The 14643-nt window shown below is 41.3% G+C and overlaps 1 protein-coding gene across 2 annotated transcripts in view; it reads right to left on the reverse strand.

The window, feature by feature from the left end:
* CAMSAP2 (calmodulin regulated spectrin associated protein family member 2) overlaps nucleotides 1-10959 on the reverse strand; it is a gene marked incomplete at both ends in the record, with an annotated part of 90869 nt that extends 79910 nt beyond the window's left edge. For both annotated transcript variants that reach the window (XM_084244867.1, XM_084244866.1), the window contains one exon: nucleotides 10821-10959. In XM_084244867.1, the coding sequence (XP_084100993.1) occupies nucleotides 10821-10959 (139 nt within the window). The remainder of the gene's footprint in view (nucleotides 1-10820) is intronic.
* Nucleotides 10960-14643: the final 3684 nt, after the last annotated feature.

Here is a 14643-nt window from a genome sequence, read left to right on the forward strand (position 1 = left end):
TGGTTTGTTGTCATTTCATATATTTGAGATTTTTGTACAGTCAAAGGGCTTTGTTCATTTAAAGAGAAAGAAAAAAGCAAGAAAAGAGACAGAACTTTGGTTCAGTAATCAGGGAAGATGTCCGATTGGTGTTCCATGTCAATGTGAGGTCTGGAAATCTGACAGCCATTTGCTACCATGAGAGAAAGCATCTGGAGAATGAAACACATGATAAAGGGTACAACTAAGGGAATCACACAAAGATGGAGCTGGCGCCTTGGTCAACAAAACCCAAAGCTCATCCAGTTTTCCAGTTATATGAGCCAATTAATCTTGTTAGCCAATTTGAGCTGGATTTTGTGACTACTAGTGAAGGCAACCTATATAATCTCTCACTTTCTACCTACTCTCGTCAAGATCCTGCCTCCACAACTATCCTCAACATGTTCTCAGTCATCATTAATTTTGCTGTTGCTAAATCCAATGGACTTTTCGAGGCCTCTTTTTGCTTAATCTTCTTCAGCCGCACCTTGTACTCCTCCTCATCCTCAATGTTCTCTTCGCTACCCTGAGGATTCCACACTCTCCTGATTTTCCTTCTCCCTCTCTGGATACTGTTGGGCTCTTCTGTTGACTCTCCTGTCTTGTGTTCCCTTCTCTCCATCTCTCCATTCCTAAGGTCACCTAAGTTCCACATATAAATTTTTCAGGGCCTACTGTGATGTTCCTCAAACTCATGCATCTCCTACATGCATCTCTCACACACAACCTGACCCTCTTCCATTGTTCCCTTTCTAAATAAAATCTCCCTCAGTGACTAAATTCTATCTTAACACTACCCACAATGTCACCTTTCTTTTCCCTCCACATGTCCAGTCAATCACTCTAGGGTAAAGAAAATATCAGGCTTTTCTGCCCTTCCGCCATCAGGATAGATGATGGATCCTTGTCCTGAATGCATGCCTGATGGCGGGCACCTGGAATAGGGTGTGGGCATAGGTAGATGGGATTCAGCTGAGTTAAGACTGTGCTTTTAAGGGCGGCGTCACGGGGGGACACCAGCAGCAGCAGCAGCAGCAGCAGCAGCAGTAGTAGGAACCGAAGCCGAGAAGCAGCAGAACGAACGCAAGAGCCTAGATAGAGTGAAGACTTGCTGGGGGCTGGGAGACCTGCCAGCCTCCCAGCCCCTCAGCCAGCACCCCTGCCTGCCATATGCCTGGTGAACCCCAAATAAAAAACCTGCAAAACTACTGAGGACTCTGACTCCTCCTTTACCCAGTCTGCATGGGATCAGAAAACCTGCACTGTGTCCAGTCCTGACTTTACAATCACCATCTACCCATTCGCTTCTTTCCACCACCATCACTACCATCTAAATTCACAGTGCCATATAACCTCTTACCTGGACCACACTTCCCCCTGCGTCACTCCTAGTCCCCTCCAATCCATTTTCTATTATTTTTTCAAGAGATCTTTTTTTCTTATTGTGGTAGAATACACATAACACAAAATTTACCGTTTTAACTATACTTAATTGTCCTTCAAGAGATCTTTTGAAAAACAGACTTCAAATAATATTATCTGGCTTAAAAGAGAGACTAAGTGGCCCAGGCTACAGGTGAAAAGGCAACCTTTTACTTGATCTGCCCTTTTATACCTTTTGCGTTTTGAATCTGTGCCTATGTCAACAACTGGAAAAAAAAAATTAACCATCAAAAAATAAAGTTTCAAGAACTTACAAGACCTCTAGCATCTAAATTAAAAATGAAGGAAGTTTTTTAAAAAAGAGAATCTTTCTGATGCTTCAAAATCCATTACAATACAAAATTTTACAAAACACACAATTAGAGAAAAAGTTATTGTTATCAAAAAGAGGATGAAAAATAAGATAGTGAAAAAAAGAATCTTAAGAACAGTAGAATGCCATCAGTATAAAATGAAACTATCTACTTTGAAACTTTCCTTTGTTGAGGAAAATGCTTTAAAATATTTCAAATACCCTTTATTCTAAGTGCCCAAATGACTTAAAATCTGCATGCAATTCCCATGTTAGAAACAGAAAACGGCATGAAGGAGGGGGCTAAGAATGGGGCGATGTTTCAAAGTAACTTTTTTAAAAAAGATTTACTTATTTATGCATACAAGAGCTGGGGCACAGGCCAAAGATGAAGGGGGTGAGAGGATTCACCAGAGACAGATTGGGGAACAGAACAGATTGACCAAAATACACTGCTGAGGGGAGCAGCAGGTGAGACAGGAGAGGTCTGCTTCGCCATGTGGGTTGCTCCCTGGAGGGCAGGGGATCGAACTCGTGCTGTAGAGGCTTCGGAATGCTTCATAGTGCAGTGCTTAACCCCTTGCGCCACCAGGGAGGCCCCCAAAGTAACTTTTTCAAAAATCATAAACATACATTCCCAGGACCCTACGTTTGTGAACTATAAAGTGCAAGGGGTGTGTGTTTGTGGGGTGGGGGGGGTGGTAAACACTGATTTTAGTTAATTGAACTTCTATCTCTTCATCTCAAGAAAATAAAATAAAGATATTATTAATCATAGATATTATTAAGTATAAAACTGCAGGGTATAACTATGATGGTTACAGAGGGAGTTTAGTTTCCTCTCTATTGTTATACTTCCAGTTCTGTTTCATTTTTCCTAGTTGGCAGTGAAAAATGAGATAAAATATCTAAAGTCAGTCTAAGTGTGAGACTGATAGATTCTAACACTTTGCAATTTATGTTCTCTTCTAAAGAACTCAAAATAGTATACAAATACTTATTATCATGACTATTAGCAAGTAGGGAAACTATGGGTGAGTACTTAAAAAAAGTAAAAAGTTCCAGAAAAACAAGGGGCTAAATGGTAGAAGGAAAACTATATACAGACACTACTATACAGGTCTTAAATGTAATACTGTGTAGGCCTTTAATGTAATACAGTTTAGATTTTTTGCACTAAATTGGATTAACAGTTATGTACAGAACACTCCACCCAAAAAACACTACATACACTTTTTCTCAAGTGCACATGAAACATTTTCAAGAATAGACCTTATGTCAATTGTCTATAAAAGTACAAAGATTAAAATCATACCATGTATTCTTTCTGGTCATAATGCTATAGTTAGACGTCAACTAGACAAAAGAGGATATTAAAATAGAAATTAAAAAAAAAACCTTGAGACTAATGAAAACAAGCACACAAGTTTCCAAAAATCTATAAGATGCAGCAAAAGTGGTACTAAGATGAAAGACAGTTGCAATACAGGCCCACAGTAAGAAGCTAAAGAAATTCCAAATAAACAGTTTAATACTACATCTAAAACAAGCTGAAAAAGAGGAACAAACAAGACTCAAAGTTAGTAGAAGGAAGGAAATAATAAAAACAAGAGTAGAAATAAACAAAACAGGCATCAAAAAGACTATGCAAAAATAAGAGTTGAATAAACCTAATCGTAAGCATGCAAATCAAATTAGTAAAAAAAATCTTCCCCAAAGTCCAAGGTCAGATGGGTTTATAATAAATTTTATCAAACTTTAAAAGAACTTATACGCATCTTCTCAAATTATTTCTAAAAATCCAAAAAGAGGGAACACTCCCTAATACATTTACAGTACCAACATTACCTTCATACTCAAGCCAGACAAAGACAGCATAAGAGAAAATTATAGACCAATATCCTTGATGAATACTGATGCAAAAACCTTCAACAAAACAATAGTAAATTGACTTCAATATTATATCACAAGGATTTTACATCATATCATGTGGGATTTAATACAGGTATCAAAGGATCGTTTTAAAATGCAAATCAAGTAATATAATACATTACATCAACAAAAGTCAAGATAAAAATCATTTGATAATTATCAATTGATGCAAAAAATACATTTGATAAGATTCAACAACATTTACGTCAAGAATTCTAAACAAGCCAGAAATAAAAGGAAATTACCTGAATATAATAAAGACCATATATTACAAACCAACAGCCAATATAATATATAATGATGAAAAAGGAAAACTTTCTTTTAAGAACAGGCATAAAACAAGGATACCTGCTGTAACCACTTCTGTTTAATTTAGTATTAGATGTTTTGGCTAGAGCAATCAGAGAAAAACAGGAAATAAAGGGAATCTAAGCCAGAAAACAACTGAAACTATCACTATTCACTTGATAGGCTATATATATTTAAAACCCTAAAGTTTCCACTAAAAAACTATTTAAAAGAATAAATGAGCACATCAAAGAGGCAGGTTACAAAATCAACATACAAAAATCAATAGCATTTTCATATACAATGAATGAGAAGAAGAAATTAAGAAAATAATTCCATTCACAACTTCTTCAATAAGAATCAAATATGCCAGAATTAACCTAACCAAGGAGGTGAAGGACCTACACAAGGAAAACTACAAGATGTTATAAAAGACCTTAGATGGCAACACAAGAGGCAGAAAGCTATCCCATGCGCATAGATGGGGAGAATCAATATAATCTAAATGACCATCCTCTCTACAGTAATCCATAAATTTAACACAACTCCCTTCAAAATACCAACAATATTCTTCAAAGAAATTGAACAAAAAATATTGAAATTTATGTAGAACCATAAAAGACTTTGAATAGCAAAAGCAATCCTGAGGAAAAAGGAGAGAAAAGGAGACATCAAAGGCATGTCCTGATCTTACACTGAACTAAAAAGGAACAGAACACCAATACGGTATTGGCATAAAAATATACACATGGGCCAATGGAACAGAATTGAAAGTCCAGAAATGAATCCACACATATACCAATAATTTATCGTAAAACAGCCACAACCTACAAAAGGGGGGGAAAATCTCTCTAATAAAAGGTGCTGGGAAAACTGGACAGTCACAAATGAAAGAGGAGCAGAAAGTCAAAGAGCAATGTCATATTATCTGCATTAACTGTATAAGGCATGAAGGCATACTTACACAACTAAGAATATTTGTAAGATTTTACTTTTTAATAAAATAAAATTGAAGAAAATTCATGGCATAGGGAAAACGTTATGTTGATGAAGAGTCAGTGTTTTTTGAGTCAATATTTTAAAAGAAATGGAAAAACTATGCAAGGCATTTAAGTACCAACAATATTCAACTAAACCATGCCCACTCTTTAAAGGAAAAAAGACTTAACTGTGATAAATGAAAAATTATCTCAACTAAAACACCAAGCTGGCCACTACTAATAAATAGGTAATATTTCACTTAAATATCATTATTTGCAATTTACCAATAGAAAAGGTTCATAAACTAGCATACATGGAACACTAGAACCACTGAGAGAAGGGAAGATGGCCCTGAAACGACAGGCCAACGCCAAGTATGTTTTCTATTTCGGTACTACTAGTCAAATATGAATAGGTTTGTTGAAAAAAAAAGTATTTTTAACATTTTGCAAAAAATTTTTAAAACTTACATTTGAGATGTTTCATGCTTTCTTTATGCCTTCACTTCCAGTATTGTACTATAAAATTGTTAAGAACTATATAGGAAGAGCATAAGATAGAGGTTAAAATACAAATTTGAGTATCATAAAGACAGATTCAAATTGTGTTTCCACCACTTACAAGATCAATGGCAGTTAATCCCTCTAAAACAGTTTCATTTATAAAAAGGGTAAACTATCATATTTCTTAAATTCATATTTTTCAGTTGAGAATTTGTGAAATCAGGGTATTTTATTCATCTTTACTTTGTTGTAAGAAAAACTTTTTAAATTCAAGGTGTATTTGATAATCTTTATAGCAGTGGTTCATAAGTTGGGGTCATTTTACCCCTCCAGAAGACAGTGATGTTTGGGTTTTTGTTTTTGTTTTTTTTTGGGTTGACACAACTGGGTTAGATGTCAGAGTGGGAAAAATTATACTGTCATCCAGCAGGCAGAAGATAGGAATATTGCTAAAATCCTTCAATGCGTAGGACAATCCTCTGAACAAAAAACTATGCAGTCAGTAGTCCTGTTGTAGGGAAAGCCTGCTTTAGAGTTATAGAAGAAATAAAATATTTATTTAATAGGGTCGTTTGCAGAATTAAATGAAACAATGAACATAAAATGTTCGAAACTGTACTTAGCACAAAGTATGTGTTCAAGAAACTAGGGACTTTTTTCATTCAATGTTCTTAGGATAATTGATACCAAACTCCTTAACCTAGCCCTCCAAATAATTCAGACACTACTTCACTAGGTAAACTTCCTTCAACCAAGTAATCTATGTTGTTCCACTAACACTATCTGGGTTTCTCAACTCCATGCCTGCAAATAAACCATTTCGTACAATGCCTACTTCCCATTCAGCCTGATTGCCTTAAATATCATTATTTGCCTTTAAGGTCTGGTTTGTCACCTCCACTCCAAGGTTTTCCTTCACAGATCACAGAAGCAGCAAGTGACCTCTTTCCCCTTTGCCTTTCCTTCCTTTTACGTGTCACTGTTCCAGTTATAGGACTCATATATTTCCTGAACTCTTACTATAGTAATACATTTATCTTATCTCCCCTACTAAAGCTCAAACTCTTAGAAGGAAAAAGAACTCATAAAAAAGGCATGGTTTAAAAACCTATGGCATTTGGCACTGTTAATGAGACCGCTTCCATGGAAATGATGTGTGCCTTTCATTTCTCTGTGTTATATTTAATTCTTTTCCTAACTCTGATTGCTCTAACTCTTGCCTCCTTTTCTTCAGCAACCTCCAAACCATTCTAAGTGTTCACTCCCCTAGATTCTATCTCAAAGTTCTCTCCCTCTATGATCTTACCAACTTCTAATTTCAATTACACTGCTACAGAAAATAAGATTCCCAAATTGGTATTCCTAACATCAACTCAATCATATTACATACCTACACTTATAACTACCTATTTCATTAGATTTCTGATATCTAGCCAACACATTAAGTTCAAGCTGACTTCCCATTCCAATCTGCTGCTTTCTCTAACAATGACGTCACAATTCATAAATCTCAAAAGCTCTGGCAGCTTCCTCCTCAAAATCGCAGGTGACCTCATCCCGTTTCCTTTTTATTTAAACCACTCCCCATGAACCCCAAATTCAGCCATTTAGAAATAGTAGCAATCATATCTCTGCAACACTTTTTCTATCTTTTGCTTCTTTTCCATTAATGACTCTGGCCATAAAGCACATTGATTGACTGCATAGATAAAAGTCTGACTTCCCAGGGTCAGATCTCAGCTCCCTACATTGTGTGGTGTGGAATGGTTCCTAAACTTCTGGGTCTCATCTTCTTCGTTAGTAAAATTGGAATAATAGTATCCTTGACACACAGTAAGTACTCAATATATATTAGGCACTTTATGATCATTTCTACCCTACTTCAAGCCCTCATAATCTCTTGTCCAGCCTCCTTCAGTAACTTCCCATACTGGCATCCTTGCCATTAGTCTCTCAATCAAAATGCTACTCACTGCCATCACAATCTTCACACACGTTACACGTCAGAGCGTCTGACAACAAAATGTGTTGGGATATACAAAGAAATGTAACAAGAAATAATAGCAAATGACTTTATATTACTAAATGGTGTGAAAGAGAGAATGGTAGTTGATAAAGCTGAAATAATAAATTGATACTAGGAAGTGTCATAAGAATCCCAAATTCAAGAATTTAGTAAGGAAGAGTATCCTAAGAGGGTTTGCACCTACCACTCTCCCCAAAGGATTTAAAGAAGCAGAACACATGAAGCAGTTATAATAGAACTGTTTTAATGGGCTAAGCTGTTCAAATATACATTAGTAGAGACAAATAGTTTAACTTCCTCTTTAACAATATGCTTAGGGTATCTGTTTACTTTTTCAAATTCACCTGAACAAACTTGTTTTTCAATTGACCAATACTATATTTGCATTGTTCCATAAAATAAACTATTAAGACTTGGGCTACTTGGGATATTTTTTAGTGTAAAGAATTAGTATATGAGTCAAAGTTCCTGACATAAGACTTTAAATGAAATAAATACTTCTGCTTTCTAGGTATTACAATGCTTTATTTAGTGCTCTATTTTTTATGGTTCAATAACTTCATTCTTTGCCCACAATTGATTTCCAGCTACCATTTTAAGTGACTTTTCCAACATATGGTTCAAAAAATGACTTTTTTAATTTCAAAAGTTTGGTAGTTTCTGACAGAAAACGATTAGATCAATGCCTGAAGACCCCATGATTAAAAAAAATGATTGTAGTAAATCATAACTTAAAGTTGGGCTAATTTTTTTTAAATGATTAACTGATGAGCATTAGGTAATGCCTTCAAAATATGTTGTCTTTTCTGCAGTAAATGAAACTATTTACATCAAAAAAATGAAAATCTTATTTTTTTCAATCCAATATAAATTTAACTTATTAAATAAGCAAAACTTGACATTTTTAACAAAATATTAAGTTCTTGTTACTATATCACTTTCTTGATGCTTCTAAACTTGTTTTTCATTCCATTTTGAAAATGATCTTTTTAACCTATTCCAACTGTTTCCAAGGCAAATGTAACTAAGTACCAACAATATTCAACTAAATCATGCCCACTCTTTAAAGGGAAAAAAGACTTCAGGCAGTATGTGCACATTTCTCACACTTACAGATAAAGGATTTCTCAGCAAAGTGAGTGTAAATTGCAAAGATTTCAGAAACAGAAAGACCTGAGCTGGCAAGCAGAAGTCACTACTTGGCAGATGTTTAATCTTAAACAAATTAATTTGAGTTTGTTCTCTCATCTGCAAAATGAGAACAAACTTGATGTAGAGGATTGCAGTAGGAATAAATAAAGCAATGTATTTAAAGGTCTGGTGTATATTAACAGGCATCCCTTGCCTCTACCAATGCCTGACTCTGGAATCTGTCAAATCAAAATTCATCTCTACCCTTACTAAAAGTGTAATAGAAAAGTTGTTAACTTCTCTGTGCAGTGACTTCCTCCTGTTTTTAAAATAGGGAACACACCACTTGCATCACAGACTGGCTGTGACTCCCCAATGTACAACTTAACTTAAAGCAGCCACCACAGTGCCAGGCACAAGACAGATTACATTGATCTTACATTCCTTTCACTGCCTTTCTTTTCAGGTGTGTTCAGTATGTGTTCCTCAAATGGCCCAGAATCTAGTAAAGCTGCCTGACATATATCCAGAAAGTAGGCCATTTTCTGGTGAGTAGCCTTTGTGAATCCAGAGCAACATTTTGACTTCTGTACTAGAAGTATCCTCTCAGTTTCAGAAGAAAATATCTTTGCTATTCCTTGACTTCCATTTTGTACACACTGCTTTCCCATGTCACTATATAAATTTCCCTCTTTCTATCTTTTTTAAATACTGAAAATAGTTTTCATTTCTCCTCTAAATGGAGCTTAGCTTCAGCATGCTTAAGTTAAAACCAAAATACTGCTATTATTCTCACTGCTGATTTCAGCAGTGCCAGAAAATGAAGAAACACTGTGTCTCCTCCTATGTACTACTCTGCACATTTAGTTCTGAAGAATTCTTTACATTTTACACTGTTTTGAATTGGCTTACTATACTTACTCCTACCAGTTGTAAAACCTTTAACATCTACTTTAATATTAAAGCATGAAAATCTAAATAAAGTGAAAACTGTTCATGTAAAGTTCCCTCAAAACTAATTCAACCAATTCCCAAACACTGAGATTTATCTGTTAGTTAACTAAAATGTGCAGTCCTGAAAACATGCAGCTGTGTATGTTCAAGCACTAAGACTAAACTGCTCACCCACATATTCGCAGTCCAAAATTGGAAATAAGCTGTCCTCCCACCCCCAAAAGCCTTATATTTAACATCCAGGAAAAGTCAGTAAATACTAAGACACTTTTCAACCATTATTTTACATATCCAAAATTTATTAACAAGAGCACAGAAATATTACAAAATTGCTCTTCAAGTTATCTGACAAAATTACCTTACAGGAACATCTATCTTCACACGAAAAACTCTCTAAGCTTTTCAGCATTCCATAACATGGGCTCCTATAGCAACAGTTAAGGAATTACAACAGGAGGCCCTTTTCCTGTTATTTTGCAAAGACTGGGTACGGGAGGGAGTGTTTAATTGCTTCTGCATTATACACTTATGTCAACAGTACCAGCCCTCAAAAACTCTTCAGTTAGGAAAAAAATCCGAAGGAGTTTTTGTTTCTTTTAATTTATGAAGCCCAAATACATTTGGAATAAAGGAATATAACTGACAATATGAAATGCATTTAGCTAACTGCCGTAGTAGCTAAATACTGCTTTTAAATAACTGGATGGATAGAGCCTGGAACGTGCTGGGAAGAACGACACTGATACCGAACGACACTGATACCGCATTTCGACACAAGCCACCTTACAGCGTGCAGAGCCTGAACAGCAGCCATCATCAAGATGTCAAAATCAACATAGTTCTTGCTCTGTGCCATCAACCTCTTCCAATAATCAAGAAACCAACTCAGGTTTCTTGGTGTTGTAACCACGATTATAACAGGGGGAAATGTATGCAGCAATGACGAAGATATCCCACCCTACGGAAAAACATGTCAAAATTGCTCAATGAAAAAGCAAACACTTTTGCTATCCAAAAACAAAACAAAACAAAACAAAAAAAAACCAGAAATGTGACCAAGTCCCTCCCACCTGACCATTCAAGGGCACTCAGATTTAAAACCAAATCTGATTTCTCCTCCTGCCTACTCTTCCATCACCTCCCTGAGGCCGTGAGAAGACACGCATGGAGGGGAATCTGACGGTCGGAAACAAAAAACCGGAATGTGAAGATCCTACAGGGGGAAGAGGGAAGCGAAGCCATCGCTTACCTGTCCCAAAGGCTTTGGCCACCAGCCAGGCCAGATTGCAGGCGATTTTGGCCCTGGAGAAATCATAGTGGTCAAAGGGCTTGATGGCTGGAACAATGAACGTCTTTCTCATCTCCCGGGGGTCTGCAGCATCCCCCATCTTTCACGGCGGCTCCTCGGGAGGTCCGGGCTCTGCCCTTCACATGGTGTGGCCTCGGCGCCGCGGGGATCGGCGGGGGACCGGGAGCAGCTCCCACCGTCGGCGCCCGGGCGAGGCCGGCCCGGGCGGCGACGCGGGAGGAGGAGCTCAGCTGTCCGCGGCGCGAGCCGGCCGCCTCCCGCGGGAGCCGCCGCCGCTCCTCCCGGGCATAGGAATGTGGCGGCGCCGGGTCCGCGCGTCCGTCCGGCCGCCCGTCCGGCCCGCGGGGCGCCCCTGCGATCCCCCCGCCCGCGAGCGCGGGTGTGAGCGCGGCCGCCTCCCCTTTGTCTCCGTTCAGTCACACGGGCTGGGGGGAGGGGGAGGCTGGAAGGGCCCGGAATTTTAAGGGGGGGTGGGGGGAGTCCTTAACAATCACGTTGTGGAAAATGTCCCCGCCATCGCCAAGCCCGCGCGCCCCCGCCTCCCTGTTCCCCTCCCTCGGAGCCGGGAGACCCCTCGGGCCCCGGGCGGGCGGGCGGAGGGACGAGCGGGCGCGGGCGGCCCACCCGGCGCAGCCCGGCCCGGCGGGCGGGAGACCGAGCCCGGGAGGACGTCAAAATCCTGCGGCCCCTCCTCGGCGCTCCCCGCCCGTCGCCGTCCCCTCCGGCTCCGCCGACGTCGCGCAGACGGCCCCGCCGACGGCCAAGGCGGGGGCCTCGCGAGGCCGTTAAGTCCCCGTCTCCAGTTCCTGCCACTCGGCCAGGCCCGGGTAGCCTCCCCCGGGGCCGCCGGGCGCGATCCGTGCCCGCTGCCGCTGCCGCCGCCGCTGCGGTTTTCCGGCTGCGGCACTGGATGGAGGGAGCAGATGCGGGCACTGAGCATGCGCCCTCGCGCCGCCCCGGCGGCCGCCCCCGCCCCGCTCCGTCCCGCCCCGTCCCGCCCCGTCCCGCCCCGCCCCGCCGCCGCCCGCCGCCCGCCGCCCCCCGCCCGCCGGGCCCACTGAGCATGCCCGGCCGGCTCCGCGCCCGCGCCCCTTCGCGGGGCGGCGGCTCCTTAGCGGCACCTCGGAGGCTCGCCCGGGGGGCGTCCTCGCGGCCGTGGCGTTTGTTTGCCCGCCGCCTCCTGCACGGCTGAAAGAGGAAAGGCCAGGAAGCGAGGGGAGCGAGGCCTAGCTGTAGTTTCATAGTTTGACTACACGAACGGATAGGTATGGAAATGCTCATTTCGTGACACACACTCTGCCGCGAACTTGATGGGCATCAGCCTGTTGAGAACCCCAAGTTCCCGTGAGGGCTCGCTGGTGGAGCACGAAATTTTAGAGGTGATTTGATTAAATGACGGGCTTAAGGAAGAGTAAGGCTCAGTGAAACTCGACAGTCCTATTCATTTTATTACATCCAGATACTTTTCTCTAGTCGATGCTCTCCCCGGAAACGCCCTAAGTGAGGGGGCACAGTTATAAGTGCCTCCCCCACCCTCCAGATAAAGCATATGTTCGTTCATAAAGCAAGCACACCTGTCATCTGGCATCTACAAATCTTTATGGCTTTATTTTGTCAGAACCGCAGTTTTCCAGAGGGGCGAGCTTCTCTGATCTGTGTCCTTGCTCTGTGAGCTCCCTCTGTTCACCTGGCTTGCTCCTAAGTAAGCTGTGAGGAGTCAATCCTCTTCACAGAAATCTCTTCCTCCAGGAAGGATTCCCTGACAGCTCCTGACACGCTCCCATTCAGGGCTGTCACATAGGGGTCTACCCTACTGTTCCCAGAACACCCTGTTCTTATTTCTGTGATAGCATTTGCCACACTGTCTGGCAATCTCAGTTCCTCTACTGTCCTAACCACTGATGACAGCTCTATCTCCAGTAAGGGTCTGATGCCGAGCCCCATAGTAGTTGCTCAATTAATGTGCAGGGATTAAGAATGGATATTGCGGGGCCTCCCCTGGTGGTGCAGCGGTTGAGCGCCGGGCTGCGAAGCTGCCTGCAGCCAGCGAGGGTCCCACATGGTGCAACAGACCTCTCCTGCTGCGTCCGCTGCTCCCCTCAGCAGTGTATTTCATCACTTTGCCTGTTCTGCACCCCACTCTGGCTCTGGTGAATTCTCTAACCCTCCCTCGCTTCTGACTGTACCCAGTGCTTGTATAAATAAATAAATCTTAAAAAAAAAAAAAGAATGGATATTGCAGTGAACCGTTTTAAAGCTTACTCACAAAGTCTTCACACAGTTTTGTACATTAGCACACCGAAGATTTTGACCCAAAGCCCATGTTTTAACTTCTAGGAACCTTCTGGTATTACCTGCCCTTGAGACATATAAAGAATGGGGGGAGGGGCTTTGGGTACTATTACCTGAAAAGGGAGCTCCACCAGCAAGTTGATCCCACTGATCCTATTTAACCCCTACAAACAATCCAGTCTGAAACTAGTCAGACGATACAGGTAAGTCTTGCTAACCATCTAGGCTAAGAAAAGTATGTGAGTGTGACTAATGCAACATGGGGTGGTTGACAATATTTTTCAAGAATTTGCTGGATATTAGTAGAGGAGTTCTCATGGACAATACCTTTTGCCTTGGGAATAATAAAATTATCATGTGGATACTTCTAGATGCAGAACGGAGGGTCATAGAGATTAAGTTGCATGACCAAGATTGATCCTTGATCTTGAGACTGTCTCTAAAAATAGGCAGGATGGGCCTCCCCGGTGGCGCAGCGGTTGAGCGCTGGGTTGCGAAGCTGCCCCTCAGCCTCTGCAGCGCCGGTTCGATCCCGGCTGCTCCCCGGCCACTGGAGGAGGGTCCCACATGGTGCGCAGACCTCTCCTGCCGCCCGCTGCTCCCCTCAGCAGTGTACTTCGGTCCTTCTGCCTGCTCTGCTCCCCGCTCTGGCTCTGGTGAATTCTCTCGCCCTCCTGCGCTTCTGACTGTACCCAGTGCTTGTATAAATAAATAAATAAATGTTTAAAAAAAATAAAAATAGGCAGGAGTCTCTGGCTTCACTTCTCAGACACCATCCCCTGTATCTGTTCCATCCCTGATTATGGAGGCAGACAGATGCATAAAGAAACAACACATAAGAATAGAGAGAAGTGTTGTGACTGCTGTAGGGCAGAGGACATCTGGGTGGAGGGGTCAGGAAGGTTTCTTAGAGACTTCTGTAAAACCCCAGTGAGCTCAAATTCACCTTCAACTGAGTTCTAGAACACCTACTCAAATTAGAAACCTATCATCTGGAAAGGTTGAAGAGAAATATTGAAACATTTCAGCAGTCATTAAAATGATCTGCAAGCCAATGCAAGATTCTCGAGACCTGAAACCATGCCTAATCAACTTTATGTTACGTGTGACCAAGCAGTTTGTTTTGCTCATACATAATGGGTGCTGGTAAATGCTTGTTGAATTTTACTGAAAACTCTTTCAACCTAAATAAACACAATGAGGAAGAGAAGGAAACAAAGACAGTTGTTCTGACTTGTTCCTTGAGTCAATGGTGATGCACTTAGTAGCGATGGTATTACACCCCAGCTGGGGAGGAGTATGTCTAGATATGGGGAAAGGTGCCTACACAAAGGCGCTTTTACTCTCAGGGAGCTGTGAAACCTGGGGTCATCCTGGGAGGCTATTATTAAGAGAGGAACACCCTGAGTACAAAGAAGAAGGATTCATTTTCAGGCAGACAGACACTTTAATAGGGTGTTCTTTGTGACAC

This window comes from Talpa europaea (assembly GCF_964194135.1).
Source record: "Talpa europaea genome assembly, chromosome: 10".
Lineage (NCBI taxonomy): Eukaryota > Metazoa > Chordata > Mammalia > Eulipotyphla > Talpidae > Talpa > Talpa europaea.